Source organism: Labeo rohita, chromosome 17, assembly GCF_022985175.1.
Source record: "Labeo rohita strain BAU-BD-2019 chromosome 17, IGBB_LRoh.1.0, whole genome shotgun sequence".
NCBI lineage: Eukaryota > Metazoa > Chordata > Actinopteri > Cypriniformes > Cyprinidae > Labeo > Labeo rohita.
The window spans coordinates 27,802,920-27,824,907 of record NC_066885.1 but is presented as its reverse complement, the minus strand read 5'-3'; the positions used below and the strand labels follow the sequence as shown (position 1 = coordinate 27,824,907).

Below are 21,988 nucleotides of genomic sequence, written 5' to 3'. Positions count from 1 at the left end.
AAATAAATTAAGTTCGTCATGTATAGGTGACAGTAACAATATAGACCATCTTGTTGCTGGGCAACATTGCCAATTTTAGTCAGAAAGTCTCCAGTGTACATATTGCTTATTTTATAACAGTTTCAAACATAGTTCACCACATCATATTTAACAAAATCAAAAGCTTTTTTTTTTTGCACTGATGCCAGACTAATTCATTTGAATTAATTATGAATTCTTTACAAATACTCCTTTCTTTTGGTTTGCATTTATCGTTAGTTCCAGATACAACAGAAAATAATCAAATTAGATTAAGTATTTTATTTGAAATGAATTAATTTAATTGCTTGTCCAAACAGGGCAATGCAACATTATTATTTAATATACGGGCAATGCAACAGTATTATTTAATATATTGCAGCTCAGTTATGATATATGTAAAGAATAAGTGACAACGAGAGACTGTGCATACCGAGAAATGTCATACAAAACTATTTCATTGATTATTTTATTGATAAAGTAGCAGGGTTTCTGTGCGCCTGTATGTTTCTGCGTGTGTGAAAGTGCATGTTTGTATTGTAAGACAGTGTGCTTTCCGTCGATTATAAAATCTAATTTCATGGAAAACACATGGAAATAGTTTATTTTTATTTTATTCGTCATATATTTTTTGGCTTGTGATCCTTCGCTGTTGTAGGCTGTAAGAACCTTTGAAATAACAATTGGCATTTGGCGAAGTGATACAGAACTGTAATGCGGTCAAAACCTGCCTGGAACTACTTTACCAGGTGTTTCCTGAAAAATAATTGCACACCATAGAACATTCATCAGCCAATCAGAATTTTATCAGCTGTGATAAAGCCCAGCAGCAGCCCATCACTGGCTCAGATTTTGTCAAAACACCAGCACAAGAATAAGCACTATTTTGGTAAAAAAGTGAACCGTTGAATACACTTAAATTAAAATGCTACTTTTAAATGTTAAATTTTTTTATTCCTAAAAAGCATGTTAAACGAGTTTAAAGGTATGCAATATTGTAAACTATGCTGTATTCACCCAAATAAATTCAATTTGTCTTGTATTTTGTCCATGTGTCCTTGTTTAATAATAAATGTCCATCTTTTGATTATTGCTGCTGCCTCTAGTAATTCTGTGTGTGACTTTTTTAATTGCCAGCATTTTAAGGCAGCAATATAATAATTTTAAAACAATGGTTGACTTAAATAAAACAACCCAGCATGTTGGGTAAAAACATTACCCCAACCAGCTGGGTCAAAATAACTAAGCATGTGTTTAACGTAAGAGTGCTTTAAGTATACAAAAGTTTACAGACAATTATAATTATTGATTATTGATTATTGCCGTTTGACTATTACTGATGACATCACAGACAGGCTGAATTCACACTAATGCATCAGCAATAATCAGATGCTTTGTTCTGTCCTAAAAACATAACTGTGTTTACATCTATTTCATATCATAAAAGTATTCGGAGATGCAAGCGCATTTAACTGCAGCCATGATCGAGCTTCAGAACAAATAAACAATGTGCACGTGAAAGTTTTTTAGTATGTGAGTTGTGAGCATCTAATATGTAAAACACTAAAATAACACACTGTGGAAGCACACACAATCAAGCAATGCGCATGTGTCTCACAACGCATACTTTGTGCGATGAAGCCCGCCACAATCGATTCAGAATAGTTGAAGAGATAACCGTGATGCATCAGAGAAACAATATTTTCTCCCACCCCTACTATTCAAAAGTTTGGGGTCAGTAAAACTAATTAAAAATAATTAATGCTTTAATACTTACTAAATTAATACTTCTAAGCCCTGCTCACACTAAGAATGATAAGTACAATGATAATTCTATTACCATCCACATCAGTGTGCTCTAACATAATTAACACATACTGGGCCTCATTTATGAAATGAACGTACGACAGAAAATTGGATGTACGGTCGTTTCTACGCATGGGAGCGGTGGCTATAATCAAATCTCACATTAGGTCTGGGGTCGCGTGCACAAGTTTTTGAGTTAGCCTGAATTTGTGTGCAGCATAGAGAATTTCAGAGAATTTTATAATGACAGAATTTTGTTCATTTAGATTATTTTCCTGGCCAACAAATGAAACTTTTTTTTTTGAAGCGTTAGATTTATATGCACAAATAGCAGCATAAACAACAGACCATGAGGATTCACACATTGTCACATCACTCTACGACAAGTATAGGCCACTTTCGTTTTTGTGACACTCTTAATGCATTTTATTTGTTTTCTTTACATCTTTACTTTATTAAATGTAACTGATAGTGCAGGTGTGTCACGCGCGCACACACATTTCAGCGTTGCATTCAACAAACGCAGTCAACCAAACATAAAAGTTACACTGCCCAATTTATAAGGTCCACTGTAAAATCAACGAGCAGCGCCAAAATAAACATTTTTGTGGATGTGAATTAGGATCATTTACGTGGATTTTAGAACACAAGTGAAGTACAAAGACTTACATTATGGATAATAGTTTAGCAACCAAATGTTACATGGCAAAAAAAGAAAACATTTGGATGTCAAATGAGAGAGGCTTGTGAGCCCATAGCTGTTTAGTTTCACTTTACTCATTTATTCATTTTAGCTCAACGTTTGTATTCTGTATTCACCTAATTTATGTTTTACTTTATAGTTTAATATAAATTTTTATAGCTACTAATTTTTAATTCTTGTTCTGTAATACTGTTTAATTTAAAGGGTTTGTTGTGGATTAAGGAGAGCTAAATAGGCTATAATGTTTATAAATGTTTCATTATATGTACTGGTATTTAATGTACATCCTGTATAAATTAAGGCTACTGTTTGCAAATATATCCTAAGGTTAAAGGGTGTTTTTAGAGTAAGATCAATTTCTCTTTCACGAGTTCACTTCCTCATTTTGGCCGGGTTTTGCTTCTTCATGTCGTAAACTCTAGGGACAAGGCTTCTAAATGGGGGGTGTGATATTTAAATGCTGATTGTTTTCAGCTGCCACATTTATCAACGTACGATCATTCGTACGACGGGATTGGCGGCATACGTATGTTCCATAAATCACGTTAACTCTATCGCCCACTGTGATTATGTCATCTGCGGCTTTAAACACTCAAGCTCGTTAATGTCAAGTGGATTCTGATTGGCTGTCAGTTTTTCATTCATCAGCTGCAAAAAATCGTTCTGAAAGTGATTCTAACAATCTGTTCCTCTGTGTTGCTATTGTTATAGTTGTGGTATGGACTTCCCTATTCCCTATTAAAACTGTATAATTATAGTTATCATTACAGTTCTAGTTATTACAGTTATCATCCTTGTTGTGAACAGACTTTTATTCAGCAAGGATGTATTAAATTGGTCAAAATTGACATTTATAATGTTACAAGATTTCCATTTCAAATGTGGTTGTTTAGAACTCTATTAAAGATTCCTGAAATTAAATGATTTCCACAAAATTATTATCTAGTACAAATGTTTTTAACACTGATAATCCCAAGAAAACCTGTAGCATCATATGTATGTGTTTGTGTGTGTGTGTGTGTGTGTGTGTGTGTGTTTGTGTGTGTGTGTGTGGGACGTGTGTGTCATTGAGAATGAAATAAAAGAGGAAGAAAAAGCGAGAGGAGTTAAAAAGGGAAAAGACAGTGTGCATGAAAAGGGAAAGAAAGAGGTGAATGTGTGTCTGTGTGTTGGTAGAGTCAGACAAATGAAAAGAGTGTAAAATCATTCTTTCTCTCTTTCTCAGATGTTGCTACAGAAATACCTTTTATACTGACCACCCTGACACACAATAACACTCTGCCCAGCACACACACACTTGCAGTGTTTTATCAAACACCACTATAAACACACAGTGCTCTGAATGGAGGAAGTCCACACACATACACACTTGTTCACTCTTATCTCTGCTGCCCGTTGGCCAAACAGAGCTCTGTTGCTACGGTTACCCCATTTACCCATGTAAATGGCCGTAACCCATGGTTCCTCCAGGTTACGCACGGTATCCCACAGTAACACATGGTTAGCCATGATGACGTGCTGTCATAGATGAAGTTACATAATGCAGGATTGTACAGTATGAGCCTGTAAGTGTCATAAATGTCTGGTTTGACTAGTCTTTGATCTGCCGTTTGAAAAAAAAAAAAAAAATGTTTTTTTCTTTTTTTATCTTTATGACACAGACAGCAACTAATGACTCAGCCTAACAGCAGTTAGGACGTATAAAACAGGACACATCAGCCATTCTTTCCCCTTAAGTGGAAACAGTCCAGATATGACAATAAAAGCCCGTCGGTTTCATTCATTCTGTGCTGAGTGACTTCATAAATACACGTGTTGTTGAGCGTTCAGACACAGGTCGCTCATGTAACTGACTATCAGCATGAAGTGTGGTTCACATTGCAGCTAAAAGAGGAAGTTGGACTGACATTACAATCGCTACAAACCACAGTTCGCTTTTGAGCAAGACATTTGAAGGCTGCTAAATCAGTATTTCAAAGTAGTGCTTCCTGGACCGTTTTTCGTGGCCAATCAAGCGGCAAGATAATGGCAATTGAACAATAAGTTTTCACAAGGAATTAACATATGAGCCGGTTGTCTTAATGACTCATTCAGAAATCAGACTCACAGAAATCTGCATCACTTTGAATCATTTTGATGAAGCCTTCGCTTAAATAAAATCCATCAGAGCGGTTACTGAAACAACGTCTTACTGAACCATCTGCAAGTTAACATTATGGTCTGAGAAACTTAAATCAGAAACTTAAATCAGTTTCAAACGGCAGATCAAAGACTAGTCAAACCAGACATTTATGACACTTACAGGCTCATACTATATATATATATATATATATATATATATATATATATATATATATATATATATATATATATATATATATATATATATATATATAGTATGAGCCTGTAAGTGTCATAAATGTCAAAACACACACACATTAACATATGCATAAATAAATTATATATATATATATATATATATATATATATATATATATATATATATATATTATTATTATTATTATTATTATTTATTTATTTATTTTTATTTTTTTGCTTCATCTTAGGTCAGACAGAAAGTAATACAAACGTAAATATAGTAATATAATATATATATACACATTTCTCAATTGTTGTCAAATGAACAGTCATGTATACACTTATATATAATATACACTACCATTCAAAAGTTTGGGGTCAGTAAGACTTGTAATAGTCTTTAAAGAAGTCTCTTATGCTCATCAAGGCTGCATTTATTTGATTAAAAATATAGAAAAAAAACTGTAATATTGCAAAATGTTTTTACAATATAAAATAATGTTTTTTATTTTAACATACTTTAAAATAGAATTTATTCCTGTGATGAAAAGCTGAATTTTTATCAGCTGTTACTCCAGTCTTAAGTGTCACATGATCCTTCAGAAATCATTCCAATATGCGGATTTATTGTTAGAATGATCAATGTTGGACAATATCAACAGTTGTGCTGCCAAATATTTTTTGGACCTGTGATTTTTTTTTTCAGGATTCTTTCATGAATAACAAGTTTAAAAAGTACAGTGTTTATTCAAAATATAAATATTTTATAACAATGTAAATTATTTATTATTAACTTTTAATAAACTTTTAATTATTAACTTAATACATCCTTGGTGAATAAAAGTATTAATTTCTTAAAAAAAAAAAAAAAAAAAAAAAAAAAAAGAAACAATAAAAATGTACTGACCCCAAACTTTTGAACGGTAGTGTATATTTAAAAATTAAATATTTTATAAAAAACAAAAAAACTAAAAACAAATGCTATGATGTAGTGTGTAATATAACTACATAATGTCAGATGAACATCAGTCAAACAACCTTTACTCCAATTTTTATGTGACACATGCATCAGATGGTCCACGAACAGTTTGAGCAGCAGCATTTTCGGGGTTTTTGTGGACTCACCAGGGCGGGTTGCAGCCTCCTCTTCTCCTGGCCGCTGCTGCTGCCATTTGTGCCGGTTCTTTTGGCAGCCCAGACAAGTTCCTGCTCCAACAAAACCACCTCACATTCCTCTCGGAGTCTCCTCCACTTCCTCTCCGTGCTCTGCTCGCCGTCCCAGTGCACACACACCTAACACATGGAGAGAGAGAGGGCTGTAGGTTGCGGATGTATGTACAGACACACAGGTGCATGTACACATGCATACACACAGCATATGTGCTCATAATTAACTTGATTGATGCAACTAATTAATAGATGATTCAGTGGTGATAAATCTAATAAATTAGAAACAAATGTCAGCACACCAACAGCATACTTAACCACTTGCACAAAAACGACAACATTAAACGGAAATTAAACAGATTACGCGCAAACATATGTGTTGCGGATGTCTACATGATGAAAGCACATTCTCAGACCACACACACACACCAGATCACACAGTCCTGTCCACATCAAGATGCATATTTTCATGGCTAAATCTGAACTCAATGATGTCACTCGTATTTGTCACCCCGAGTGTCATCACAGCGTCACAAGCGCTGCTGCGTCTGACTGATGACTGAGCCAGACGAAATTAAAACTCGCTCACCGGCTGCAATGAGCCATCCAGCTCTACTGCAGCATAACAATATGGCTCAATCTGTGACAGATCTGAATCACAAAGTCACCCAGCAGAAACTCACTATGAATACAGCACTGAGATCTAGGAGTGATTCAGAATTCATGGTAACTGAGAAAACATTAGCAGGTAAGGGTAAACAAAGAGGTGGAGTACTTCATATCTGGCCCATCGGGAAGGAGGACGAGATGAATCTGTCTGGGCTGGTAATAAAGCCCTAAGGCTGGAGGAAACTACATGACTTTTGCCCCAGTTTTCCCCCAATGTACAGTCTGGAGAAGTTGACGCTAGTTGCTGAAAGCCAGAGCCAGTCTGCAGATTTGAGCTGACATTTCATAGAAAATCTTGTAGTGTATGATGATCACAGACCCTGATATTTTAGCTTCAGACTTTGATTCCCATCCAGTCAGAGGATGTCGAACATAATTGATATTTTCAGACGATTTTAGAACACATTGTTTTTATTTGACACACGTCTCATAGCAACAAAGCACACGTTTCTGCATGAGTTTGCTGTGATGAGAACGTTTTAAAAGCTGTTCAGATTTTAAAAGTCGAGCAGTGTATTCCAGCCTTTAGACATGGTTTGTCCCAAAATGGAATTTTTGATCATTCAAATGTATCATCCATATTTTTTGGGCATTGTAAGTGCATTTAAAAGTTAGATTCAAATATTTGAATGTTCACATTTACAAATTTCATTTGAATCATCAATTCAGAAGTTTCACATATCATAGGACTGCTTGATTTTAAATTTTTAATGTGTAATATTGTATTTTTTGGCTAGCGTAAGTGCGTTTCATTTTAACATTCATTTAAAAAAAAAAAAAAACCAAAAAAAAAACACTTAAAACAGAACTTTGTGGGGCATTTGTGACCTGGTTGCTCAACTGCTAAAAGAAATCCAAGGTCACAGCTTCTATTTCCATATAACACACTACTGAGAAAATGTATACCCTTTAAGCAGTGCTTTAGGCATTTAGCCTGAAAGTTGCTTTGGGTAAAAGTGTCTGGCAAACACATGTTAATTTGACTGTTAGGGCATTCTGGGTGCATTTGGAAGTTTGATTTAAATGTTTAAATGTTTGATCAAGCACTTTGTAGATATTATAGCTGCATTTAAAAGTTTGATTCAAATGTTTGAAGCATATTTTGGACTCTGTACGTGTACTTGAGAAAACTGATTTAATCAAATGTTTGATCCATAATTTGAGCATCATACCTAAAGGAACACTCCACTTTTTTAAAAAATAGGCTCATTTTCCAACTCCCCTAGAGTTAAACAGCTGAGTTTCGCTTTTGAATCCATTCAGCCGATCTCTGGGTCTGGCAGTAGCACTTTTAGCATAGTTTAGCATAAAATATTGAATCTGATTGAATCGTTAGCATCTCACTCAAAAATGACCAAAGAGTTTTGATATTCTTCCTATTTAAAACTTGACTCTTATATAGTTACATTGTGTACTAAGACTGACGGAAAATAAAAAAAGTTGCAATTTTCTAGACCGACATGGCTAGCAAAATCGCAACTTTTCATTTTCAGAAGAAAAAACGTGCATTAAAAGCCGGGGTGTGAAAACTTTTTGAATTTGAAGATCAGGGTAAATTTAACTTATTTTGTCTTCTGGGAAACATGTAAGTATCTTCTGTAGCTTTTGAAGGGCAGTACTAAATGAAAAAAAAACAAACAAAAAAAAAAAAATATATGATTTTGAGGCCAAATAAGAAAAATGTAATGCATCTTAATGCATCGTTTTTCCTTCTGGAGCATCAGTGAGCGTTTGAATCTTCTGTAATAGTTGCATATGAGTCTCTCAGTTATCCTCAGTTTGAAAAGATGGATCTCAAAATCATACAGTCATTGTTGGAAAGGGTTCAAATACACAAAAAATGCTGAAAAACCAAAGAATTTGTTTGACCTGAAAGATTTTTCTAAAGAACAGCAGGCAGTTTAACTGTTCAGGACAAACAAGGGACTCATGAACAACTATCACTAAACAAAAAAAAACACATCTGTGGATATTTCAGGTAACAAAGGTTTTAGGACTCAAGCGTATGTAAACTTTTGAACGGCGTCATTTTTATAAATTCAACTATTATTTCTGTGGACTATATGTAAACATCTTTTATGTGAAATATCTTATTCAAGTCAGTACTAAATAAAAAGTAACATGCATTTTGTATAATTCTGGTCAAAAAATGAACATTTTGCAGATTCTTATGACCTCAACTGTACATCCTAATTAGAATGTTCAGCATTTTTAGCCTTTCTAGGTACATTTGTGCATTGCAGGTTCATTCAAATGTTAAATTCCACATTTTTGGGCTTTATAGTCATAATAAAGCATTCACCATATTGTGAAACAGTCATAATGGGATCATCTTGTGTTTTGAATGAAGATCAGAAATGCTTATGGAAAGACAAAAGAGAGTCACAGTTCCTCTACATTGCTGTAGAATAGCAAACTTCACACATAATGAAGCATACCGACGTGCGTGCGTGTGCGTTCCAGACAGATGACGTCTCACGCCCTACAAAAGACTAAAAAAGCCCTAAAATCTAATGCATTGCAGGGACACATGCTGCCATTGGTCAAGATCCTCTGAGCGTGAGAGAGAGAGGACCATTTTTGAGTTGCTATGCTACCAACATCTTTCTGATTGTCCTTCCATCTCTCCATCAACTCCTTCTTTTCTTCCTCCTGTCTTTCATCCTCACCTTTCCCCTTCATCTTCTCACTGTCTCCTTCACACAGACACACTCAACTCTCTCTCTCTCCCGGCGTAAGGATGCGTGTCGGACGCTGAGGTGATTTACGTGCACTCCTGCCATTATCTGCGAGATGTGTGTGCCTGACCGAGAGTGTGTGTAAGAAGGGGGAGCGTGAAAGGAAAACAGCAATTATTCATTTAGAGGAGATCATTAGTCATAGGAACCAGTCCTACTGCCTTTTGAAACCACACACACATACATTCACACAGAGCTTCATCTGTCCTGCGAATGCGAAGTGAGTCTACCATCGCGCCAGGTTGTCATTTTTCACAGCGGCTGTTTTCTTCTGCAGCGCGTGTGTAATTACGATGATGTATGTGTGTCGTCTTTGGGTGTGTGTGTGTCTCAGATGGTATTTACAAGTGTGAGTGAGCTAACAAGAGGTTTTTTCCTGCTATTCTCACTTGTGTCGGATGTGTGTGCACGCTGAGCTGCTCGGCCGTGAAGCGTCGACAAGCTGTAACAGGTCAGAGAAGCGTTACACACATGCAGTCACATGGGTGCACATGCACACAAACTCAAAGGCGGCGCACCTGCAAATCAACTCAAGCATTGCATACTCACACTCCTGCAGTATCTCTTATTGACAGACTGCAGGAGAGAAACATTTACACACACTCTTTCTCTCAGTAAACACTTCCCTGAGGCTTGTGGGAGGGAAACATTCACCGGCATCAGATTTCAGCCTGGACCACGTCCAACGCTCTGGCAGAAATGTGCTTATAGCATCAGCATTTATACACACACACAACCTGACACTGCCTTCCTGTCTGACAAACCGCACACTGGTGTTTTTTTTTTTCATGAGATGTACGTGTAAATGTATTCTCCTAACTGTAATAATCTGTTCCAATCATTTGGGCAACACAAGCGAGAAGTGAATGAGAAGGGTCTGGTTGTGTTCCTGATGAAACCGACACTGTGTGTGTGAAAGGCGAGAGAGAGAAAGAGAGTCTGGGGAATAAAAGCATGCTGCCAACATAGTAGCATGAGACTATCATGTGACTTTGTGTGAGTGTGTCCGTGTCTGTTGTACATACTGTCTTTAGCGCTGAGTGCAAACACACACACACATTCACAAACTCTGTGATCCACGGAGGCGCCTCACTGATCAATAATTTACTGAGCGGAGAGAGAGGGAGGAAAGGTGGGCGGGTGAGAGAGAGAGAAAGACAGACAGAGAACAAGAGAGAAAAAAAAAAAGAGAGATGAAAATGCGAGTGTTCATGTTTATAAAGTCGACTCACATCAGAGGTACACGATTGTATGCATTTGTAAGCTTATTACTGCAAGTCGCTTGTCATTAGAATTAAAACATTTAAAAATAATAGCCTGTGTAATTTACAATAATTAAACTGTAAATGAAACAGATCAATACAATTTGTTATTGTTTTACATGACTATATTTTATATCGTTTTATATGATATAATTATTTTATTACATCACATAATTAATTAATATCTAATGTGCAACATCAACACTGTGATGTACAGCAAACTATTTATGCAAGTTGATGGATTTTATAATACAGTGTTGTTACATTTTGCTCAAGTTGTGAGTTTGCACTCAGAACTTAATGTGATAAGACAGCTTTTTTTTAAGTTTAAAAAGGAATACTCTTTTGCTCACCAAGATTGCATTATTTGATCAAAAATACAGTAAAAACTAATATCATTAAATGTTATTACAATTTAAAGTAACTGTATTCTAATATATTGTAAAATATCATAGAATTGTCAGCATCATTTTCCAGTCTTCACTGTAACATGATCCTTCAGAAATCATTCTAATATGCTGATTTGCTGTTCAAGAAACATTTATTATTATTTTCAGTGCTGACAACAGTTGTGCCGCTTAATATTTGGAATAAAAGTCTTTTTAACACTATACAGTTGAGGTCAAAAGTTTACATACACCTTGCAGAATCTGCAAAATGTTCATTATTTTACCAAAATAAAGAGGGATCATACAAATGGATGTTATTATTTTATTTAGTGCTGACCTGAATAAGATATTTCACATAAAAGATGTCTACATATAATCTACAGTAGAAATAATAGTTGAATTTATGAGAATGATCCCATTCAAAAATAGCTGTTCATGAGTCCCTTGTTTGTTCTGAACAGTTAAACTGCCCACTGTGCTTCAGAAAAATCCTCCTTAAAATGATACTCTTCTGCAATAAAAATGTTTATGTTTATCAGTTTTTATCATAACGGAGTGTTGCCCATTTTGAAGTATCGCATCAGAAAGGAGATGGAAACGACAAAATAAAAAAAAAATCCCTTAATTTGCAAAAAAGTTTTTATGCTCGCTTGAAGATGTTTTTGAAATGTGCAAAAAGGGGTTAATGCAAATAATAGGAGATGGAAATGGATTTTATGAATAAATTCCTCCACATGCACCAAAAAAGTCATGTGACTTTGTGCTGTGGGGCGGGATAACTTGACTAACCAGTGGACCGATCTTATTGCACAGCATCTGAATTGTTGTTATGGTCATTTCTGTTATGGTATTTCTGTATAACTGTCTCCCAGAACTGTCTTACACGACTGCGTTCCCAAACAAGCATCCACCTCCGAAAGCAGTGACCGCATTTATTGCGTTTCATCTTTATTCAGTGGCTTCTCCTATTTTTCTTAGTGTAGTGGCAGTTTACCAGGAAGTGACGATTTTGTTCTCTTTGACTCGTTGGACGGAAACCCGGCTGGTAGATGTGAGTGCTGGAGTGTGTGTGGTTATGTGTGGTGAAGGACTGCATCGTACATGTGAGTGTGTGTGTCATAAAGGAGCGACCCAGACACACTGCTGTGATTTAATGGCAGAAAGCAAGATAGTGATGTGATGAGCTACAGTTAGTGTGCACGACAAGAGAGAAAGACAAGAGAGGACAGCATGTCCTTTAACTGCCTCATATTATACTAAGCAGTGGCAGGCATTCTTTCACAGGGAGAGTGAGAGTTGGACACCTTGTGCGGCTGCTGGCCAGCTCTCCAGTCCCGTGACTGTGATTCTGTCATGCATGATATTCTGCAGTTTAAACAAACTCTCTCTCTCCTGTCTGCCAAACACTCACTCACACTCTCACTCTCTCTCGCCTTCACACCCTCTCCTCCGCACATATAAAGACACACAAACATTCACACAGATAGTGTGAGAGTCAAAGAGACACGCACAATTACACAAACATCCGAAACAACCACACACCCTGCCACCAAACTCCCCAGGGCTGTTAAATCAAAAGACAGAGATGATTTCTGCAGGACTAACAGGAGGTTCTCTTTCACACACACATAAACAGACACATCAATGCACGTAATGTATCATCAGGAGGAGAAACGACAGTGTGGGAGTTAAAACAGCTTTGTATTGTGTGTGTCTCTCAGCAGGGCTTAAATCTACAATCACACAGCCTGAGCTGGACTTCTTACGTATTTCAGGAGATAAGCTAGAGCGCACACACACACGCATGCAAAATCTGTCTGGTCTGCAGAATCACACATTGCTTGCCTGGCAAAGCTTCAAACCATCTGCCAAAGGTCAAGGGTCAAATGAAAAGAAAGCTGTATATAAAGCACACCAACACAAGCATTCTGCAGACGGACAGCCTGAGAGGGTCAGATAAACATATAAACAAGAATTTACAACTTAGAAAGAAAGATTGTTTAAGGCTGTTTTTCTTCTCTCCGCATGAGCTGATGAAATTCAAGCCGTGTCTCTGACACTGCAGAACCATATATCTGTGTCTGTGTGTGCGTATGTGGGTGTGTAGACCGACAAACACACGTGCAGAGAGCTGGAATACGGCCCTCAGTGCGAGCACATGCGCGGACGGGGAGGGGGAGAGCAGTGCTTAAATAGAGCACAGTACAAACACACACAACCACAGAAAAAGACAAGACAGAGATGAGGCCAAGCATAGACATCTGGCTTTAGTTAATGCAGCGCAGAACAGAATTAGAGTGCTATCAGAGCGAGTCGATAAAACACACACGCAGCTGAAATTAATAAACGTCCGCATCAGACGAATGATATCACAGCATGAGTATCACTGAAACATGCACACTTGTGCAATCCAAACAGAAACACTGTCTGCACAAATAAGCCCTCCATCAAAACCGTGTGTGCAACTTTTTCAGTGGGTTAGACTACGATATAGACTGTTAACTATTTTACTATTTTTAATATGATGTGCACATCGTAGGATTGTCTATTTTCTTCTCAAAGTCAAAAATATAATTTAACATGACTGATTCAAGCTAAACATACTAGGTTACATCAGCACAATGTCATGGAAATTTGTTTTGCGAATTGGAGGCTAATACGATGTGGAGTGGACTTTCTTACTTTCTTCTAAACAATGTCTCAATTCATGCAACATTGGGATCTCATAAAATAGTTACTTTTTTCCTGTGAGATCCAGTTAAAAGTCATTTTAAGGTTCGAATCACTGAGCGTCAGATGTTTTTTATTAAAATATGAGTCATGTGTGATTATAATGATATTTATGTACACTACCAATTAAAGTAGTGTAAGAATTAAAACGTTTTTTAAAGAAGTCTCTTCTGCTCACCAAGCCTGTATTTATTTGATCTGAAGTACAGCAAAAACAGTAAAATTCTGAAATATTTTTACTATTTAAAATAACTGTTTTCTATTAGAATATATTTTAAAACGTAATTTTTTCCTGTAGTTTCAGAGCTGAATTTTTAGCATCATTATTCCAGTCATATTATCCTTCAGAAATCATTCTAATATTCTGATTTGCTGCTCAAAAAACATTATTATTATCATTATGTTGAAAACGGCTGAGTAGAATTTTTTCAGGTTTCTTTGATGAATAGAAAGTTCAGAAGAACAGCATTTTTCTGAAATACAAATATTTTGTAACATTATAAATGTCTTTATCATCACCTTTGATCAATTTAAAGCATCCTTGCCAAGTAAAAGTATTAATTTCTATAATTAAAATAATAATATTTGTTCTTGAACAGCAAATCAGCATATTAAAATGATTTCTGAAAGATCATATGACACTGAGGACTGGAGTAATGATGCTGAAAATGTAACTTTGATCACAGGAATAAATTTCATTTTAAAATATATTAAAATAGAAAACAGTTATTTTAAATAGTGAAAATGTTTAATAATATTACTGCTTTTTCTGTATTTTGGATCAAATAAATGCAGGCTTGGTGAGCAGAAAAGTCTTCTTTAAAAAGAATCTTTTGACTGATGTAAGTTTCACAAAATTTTTAAAATCCATCATCAAGAATTTCCCCTCACTCCAAATCTGTTAGTCCAAATCCATAAGGCTTTAATTTACCTTTAAAATAAAAAAGGTATTTTAATAAAACCTGAGAACAAAAGAGCTCAATTAAATCTGTTCATCATATAAAGTGACTGTGTCTCTTCAAAAGCCTTGGATTAAACCGCTCTATTTATATGGATTACTTTTATGGTATCTTTTTGAGCTTTCTGAAGCATCAATGGTTGGCTTGCCTGGACAGAAATCGCTGATATCTTAATTTGTTTTTTGAAAATGAATGAAAGTGTATTTTTGTCATACATGTGACTCATACACTCACAGAAAAAAAGGTACAAAAGCTGTCACTGTGGCAGTACCTTTTCAAAATGCACACTTCTGTAACTAATATGTACCTTTAAGGTACCAATATAGGTACACAAGTGTAACTTTTGAAAAGGTATCACCCCAGTGAAAGATTGTAGCTGGTAACATTTGTGTAAGTGTATAATTTAGTACAACCGGTTTGCCATATTCGCCCATCAGCATCCCTACCAAAAAAACAAAAAACCTCCCTTTATCATTTCACAACATTTTTCTGTAGTTCTAAAACTAAAAATAGTGCACATCTCAAGCTGTCAAGTCAGGACACACTGCAGATATTTGGAAATTCAAGCAAACCACGGTTTGTGGTAAACCCATGAGAATACAGCACAGTGAAACAACAGGTTGTGAAAGAGATGAGAAGCATTAGGAGATATCTATGTATGTGTGTGTGTGTCACACAGCAGGAGGTTGTAACCCAGGGAAAGCTGTCAGTCACACGGCTAAGCCGCTGTTGCCACGGGGACGTCGTCTAGCCAATGGTGTAAAAGACATGAGTCCCCAAAGACAAATACACACTAACACACATGCACTTACAATCTCATGAAACGCAAACACTGAAATACACCAGGAGAGAAAACCAACAGCTGGTCTGATAAACAAACCGTTCTGTATATTCCCCAGCTTTAAAAATAAATCTACAGCACCAGAAATATTTTTTAACTGAGGACACAGTCCAAATAAATAGACTACAGCACCATATAATAAGATTACAGTTCTATCTAAAATATTTGACCTCACAGAAGGTGAACAAACTCTCATACAGTGAGAAAATCCTGTTGGCGCGAGTTTACGATCACAAAGAGCTTGTTAGACAAACACACACACACAAATACAAATACATACACACACCCTACATATACAAGCAATCCTGCACCTGTACTGGGAAAATGAATGACAGATATGCACGTACATGAATGCATGCCTCTGCCAACCAATCAAACCGCATATGATCTGAGCAACAGCTCCTGTAACTAGTCACACACTTTCTTTCCCTCTCATTCACACACGTACACAGCTGGAAGCATATGACAGCACGACTAAACCATCAACGCACACAAACACTAACATCAGATAGACTGAACAAAACACAGGCCACTTGCCAGATAACAGGGCGAAACGTTATTGTCTATTTTTTGCACCCTAGTGGAAAACATACTGTACTTTTGATTTACCATTTAAATGTCAATGATACACACCGCCACAACTTGTTCAATCAGTTACGCCGTACGATCCTCAGAGGGTGATCCGCTCTTTCGCTGAGCACTAGTGTAGGAGGAAAGTGTGCCTTTGACCCTCATAATTAACTTCACAGCTGTAAAAATGCAAATACGTCTGCTGCAGTGCACAGGGTGCCAGTAAAGCTTCAAACCAAATGAACTGTAATGGCTTTACTGAAGTCAACATGCATTTAGTGCATTTAGTAACGTGCAGGGCTCCCGCAGCTTCCCGCTAATGAATATCCATGGTTTTTCCAGTCGTTCGTGATGGCTTTATGAATTTTTAAAAGCATTTTATAGAGTTCTCAATAAGCAATTTGTAGTCAAATATTTTTGAGCTGAAAATCTTTGGAAATGTATGTTAACTTTTAACTTTTCAAGCCAATATATGTGACCCTGGACCACAAAACCTCTTGAGTAGCACAGGTATATTTGTAGCAATAGCCAGCAATACATTGTATGGGTCACAATTGTCGATTTTTCTTTTATGCTAAAAATCATTAGGATATTAAGTAAAGATCATGTTCCATGATGATATTTTGTACATTTACTACCATAAATACATCAAAACGTAATTTTTGCCTAGTAATATGCATTGCTAAGTACTTCATTTAGACAACTTTAAAGGTGATTTTCTCACCCTCAGATTCCAGATTTTAAAATAACTGTATTTCAGCCAAATACTGTCCTATCCTAACAAACCATACATCAATGGAAAGCTTATTTATTCCGATGCATACATCTCAATTTCAAAAAACTGACCCTTATGACTGGGTTTGTGGTCCAGGGTCACATATACTTGGATTAGCACATTACTTCATTGCCACATGTACTTACTATAGCCATAACAGTAAATTATGCATAATTACATGCAACTAACCCTATAATAAGTAGATGTTCTTAACTAATATTACTCAGTACTTAAATGCATAATTACACTGTAACCACGACAGCTTAAAATAAAGTGCAATCTTAATTTATAGTACTTTTTTAGGAAATCACTATTTCAAAGTTCACGTTTCTTGGTTTTCCATGACCATGAGAGTCCTGAATGTTGATACACACCAGAATAGCTAACAAACGCTAGTAACACGTTGTTATATTGAGAAGTAGTCAAGTCACCTGCAGTTTTATAGCAGTTTATACAATGCAGATTGTGTCACAGCAGCTTCACAGTGATAAATGTGACCCTGGACCATAAAACCAGTTTTAAGTAGCACAGGTATATTTGCAGCAATAGCCAGCAATACATTGTATGGGTCACAATTATCGATTTTTCTTTTACGCCAAAAATCATTAGGAGATTAAGTAAAGATCATGTTCCATGAAGATGTTTTGTACATTTACTACCGTAAATATATCAAACCTAATTTTTGATTAGTAATATGCATTGCTAAAAACTTTAAAGGTGTTTTTCTTGATTTTAAAACTGTTATTTTTCGACCAAATATGGCCCTATCCTAACAAACCATACATACAGCCATACAATGGAAAAAATATTTACTCATCTTTCATATGATGTATAAATCTCAGATTCAAAAAATGTACTCTTATGGTTTTGTGATCCAAGGTCACAGTTAAGAAAATCGCAGAATCGATTATGTCGATTATGTCGATTATGTTATGTAAACTGGAGACAATTCGGATTCTCCTATAAAACCGCTCTGAAAGACAATAGTGTCATTATTTAGTTCAAGTCAGGTCAGTGTTGTATTACAAATAGTTAATGTGCAATTACATACGCATTCTCAGATAAGTACATACAAGTTATTCATTAATCATTTCGCAGTACTTACATGTGTAAACACATTAACGCTTTAGCATAAAGTGTATCTGTTCTATCTCAAGATCTGTTTGAAGTAAATATCAATATGTACAGATAAAAGGAATGTGTATATAAAATAAAACACCTCGTGATGAAGCTGTTTCAGTGCTGTGGTGGAGTGATGGAGTCATTAGGCGCTACAGCGGCAGTGCAGTAAACTGTCTCACAACAGCTGATTAGTCTGAGTGAAGTCCCGCTGAGCTATGACCACACACACACACACACACACACACACACACACACACACAAACAGTTGCTTTTTTCTCTCTCTATCATAGTAACACGCCCAGCCTTCGACTCATAGTAAAAGCCGCCTGAATGTCTGTTGACTAAACAACTGACAGAAACAAACACACCAGCTTTCAAAACAATCAACTTTCGCTCTCATATCAGTAGCTCCACCAAACTTTTTTCTGACAAACAAGCCAAATGCAGTTTATAGAAGTTACACAAACTGGAAAGGCTCAAAACAAGCGCGTGTTTTTAAAAAATGTTTTAAATAAGGGTCGTGAGGTAAGTTTTACCGTTAGCGCAGGCGAGTCAACGGTCGCACGGATGACTCCGGCTCTCCAGATCCAGCGCGAGATACCAGCGGGCTCCAGCGACTCTCCGCCGCTCGCGCACAGGCAGCGCTTCCCCACCAGCTCCACCGCCATAGTCCCGCAAAAAGTGCGAGAAATGTCCACGGACAAAAAAAAAAACTTCCTCCTACTGCGCTCTGCGGTGTTGACACATTATTAAAATATGGTGATTAAAAGAAGAGTCTTGTGAGTTTGAGTACAGGGGGGTTCAAATTCCCTGCATACGTCCTCCAGCGAACGCTGATGTCTCTGTGCGCCGAGAAACTGATTTACACTGGGAGTAGTAACAGTCATTATGGCTCCCTCTCTCTCTCACTCTCACTCGCTCACTCACTCACTCGCTCACACGTGGTATTCATCCGCCCCAGTTAAAGCACACAGGACTATCAGACCGCAGCGGGCAGACTTGTCCGTCCGCCAGACTTCTTTTGGACGCTTTCTCAGTGCACTGCCGCAGACTTCAGAAAACTAGTCCCTCGTCTGCGCTTATATCCTGAACTTGAACTTCTCAAACTCATTTTTAAAATTACAGCTGGTTTTAAAATATAAATGACTGATTGAGTTTATAAGAAAGTACAGTCACATGGATTATTTTAACGACCTTTTTTAGCTGCCAAACATGTCACACACCATGAATATGTAAGTTAAACTTGATGTAAAAGTAAACAAGAACACGTAATTTGTTTATTTGTTTACTTGCCACAGTTTACCAAACTGCTTTGCTTGGAGAATGGAGGCATTCTTAACAACTTAAATTATTTTCGATACCTGATTATTTTAACTTTTTATTTATTTATTTGTTTGTTTGGAGAATGCATACATAAACACTGCTCAAAATTTAGTTTACTTTATTTGTTTCTAATGGAGAATGCACACGTTCCAAATATAAATACAGCTGAATAATTTTTATATTATAATTACATGGTTATTTTATCGACAGGTGTAGCAGCACTGAGAATGTGTCCATTATCTAACCAAAACAGCTTGGTAGACTGAGATAAATAAATAAATAAATAAGATCACGCTGCATGTTTATTTATTTATTCATTTATTTATCTGTTTGCTCGGAGAATGCAAACATATTAAATATAAATAGGCCTTAATTCGTTTTATATTAAAATTAAATTATTATTTTATCGACCATATCTGCATTGAGAATGTATCCATTCTCTAAGCAAAACAGCTGGGTAAACAGTGATAAATAAATAAATAAGATCACGCTGCGGATTTATTTATTTATTTATTTATTTATTTATTTATTTTGCATGGAGAATGCACACATTCCAAATATAAATACACCTGAATTATTTTTATATTAAAATTACATGATTATTTTATCGACCATATAGGTGTAGCTGCACTGAGAATGCGTCCATTCTCCAAGTAAAACAACTTCAAGCTGCTTCTTATTTATTTATTTATGTTTTGCTTGGAGAACGCACACATTTCAAATATAAATACACCTGAATTTTTATATTATAATTAAATTATTATTTTAGATAAATAAATAAACAAATAAATAAGATCGTGCTGCATATTTATGTATTTATTAATTTAGCTGCTTTGCTTGGAGAATGCACACCTTCTAAATATAAATACACCTGGATTATTTTTTTATTTTAATTACATGATTACTTTATTGACCACATAGGTGTTGTTGCATGTAGAATGTGTTAATTCTCTAAGCAAACCAGCTTGGTAAACTGTGATAGATAGACAGATAGATAGATAGACAGATAGATAGATAGATAGATAGATAGATAGATAGATAGATAGATAGATAGATAGATAGATAGATAGATAGATAACGCTACAGATTTATTTATTTCTTTTTAAGTTCAACCACAACTTGTTATCCTTGGACAATGCACCCATTCTCAATATAGGTATCTGAATAAACAGTGGTAAACTGTAGTCTGATCTCATTCATTCTGTAGATTTAAAAGTGTTTTATTCCAAAGCAGGCCTAACATTTTGTTATGTAATTTCTAATTTGATGTGCCATCAGTTGGACATAATCATCTGTCTAATGTTGCTAAAAGCATCCAAAAGTGGTGTTAGTGGTTAATTCTGTATCAGATGACTAAGTGTATACTCGGAGTGGTTGATGTCACTGAGCATGACTGGTGTTGTCATGTGAATGGTAAAAATAAAATGACTTACGCAAGCATAATCATAGTTGTGCGCTAACAAAGAGGAACTATTATTTCTAATGTCCACATTCCGGGAACATCTAAATCATACGCCATATAACTTTCTCAGATTTTCAATGTAGGGGAATGTGAACAGTCCCTCGACAGAGAGGAAATAACAGGAGGAATTTATAATATCATTTGACTGCCCTCGTGTGTCGTGCAATGGTAATGCAGACTGCATGAAAGTGTCTTCTACAAAAAATTATGAGACTTTTCTGAATATTTCTTATCTGAATATATTAAAAATACAATACATGTCAATTGACCTAAAACCTCTGTGGTTATTCTGCCACCTGCTGGTTATATGTTGCATTGCGCTGATTGTGTGACTGTGGTTTGTAGTAGCTATTTTTTATTATTATTTATATAAATGACACCGCATTATATAAAACATTAAACCAGCTGGTATCTGGCATTTGCTAAAAATTCACTCAAAATCCTAACATTTTTTTTTTACTTCAACAGGTCTCAAACAGCGTTACGTCAACTAAAAAAACGTTAATAAATTTACGTTAATTGAAATAAAATATTAAACATTAGTAAACGTGTTTTTCCATCTACTAGCAAACATCTCTCATTGTATATTTAGTTTAACTTGATACACTAAAATAATTAAAATACATATTACTCTACATACTTTTAGGTCACCGGTAATTCAGCAATAAAATGAACACGTGGATAAAAAAAAAAAAATGTCAGAGGAATGTTTACAAATCTCAGGCCGCATGTGACAGGGGCGTTACCTTTGTGGAGCTCGACCCCCTTGTTCTTTCTTTCACCGTTCATTTCTCATTCAATACTTCCTGTGAAAGGTAAACAAATGGCGCTCCGCGCTCCAAACTGTAAAATGATTCAAAATGTAAGCCAAATACGCTTATTTAAGAGTTCAAAATGCCCGGACAGAAGAGAAAATATAACGTTCGTTTTCCACCCGTGAGTATTTCTTCATTTTAGTAGTTTTATGAGCATTAATGTGAAGCCTCCAGCTCTGCTGCCCAGATGAGCGACACTGAACCTCTCAACTGTCCTCAACCTCCTGTTCACCTCACAGGGACGCATCAAGAAAATAATGCAGAAAGATACAGAGGTTGGACGAATCGCTACAGCTGTACCAGTCATCCTATGTATCCTT

General features: G+C 36.0%; 2 protein-coding genes across 3 annotated transcripts in view; one reads left to right on the top strand and one right to left on the bottom strand.

Moving 5' to 3' along the window:
- jmjd1ca (jumonji domain containing 1Ca) overlaps window positions 1-18,951 on the bottom strand; it is an 84,626-nt gene extending 65,675 nt beyond the window's left edge. The window contains 2 exon segments of the mRNA XM_051132795.1: window positions 5,972-6,139; window positions 18,605-18,951. Coding sequence (XP_050988752.1) covers window positions 5,972-6,139; window positions 18,605-18,736 — 300 coding nt within the window. The 5' untranslated portion in view covers window positions 18,737-18,951.
- A 2,709-nt stretch (window positions 18,952-21,660) lies between these two features.
- LOC127179981 (dr1-associated corepressor) overlaps window positions 21,661-21,988 on the top strand; it is a 5,300-nt gene continuing 4,972 nt past the window's right edge. For both annotated transcript variants that reach the window (XM_051133855.1, XM_051133854.1), the window contains exons 1-2: window positions 21,661-21,789; window positions 21,908-21,980. In XM_051133855.1, the coding sequence (XP_050989812.1) occupies window positions 21,748-21,789; window positions 21,908-21,980 (115 nt within the window). In that variant the 5' untranslated portion in view covers window positions 21,661-21,747. The remainder of the gene's footprint in view (window positions 21,790-21,907; window positions 21,981-21,988) is intronic.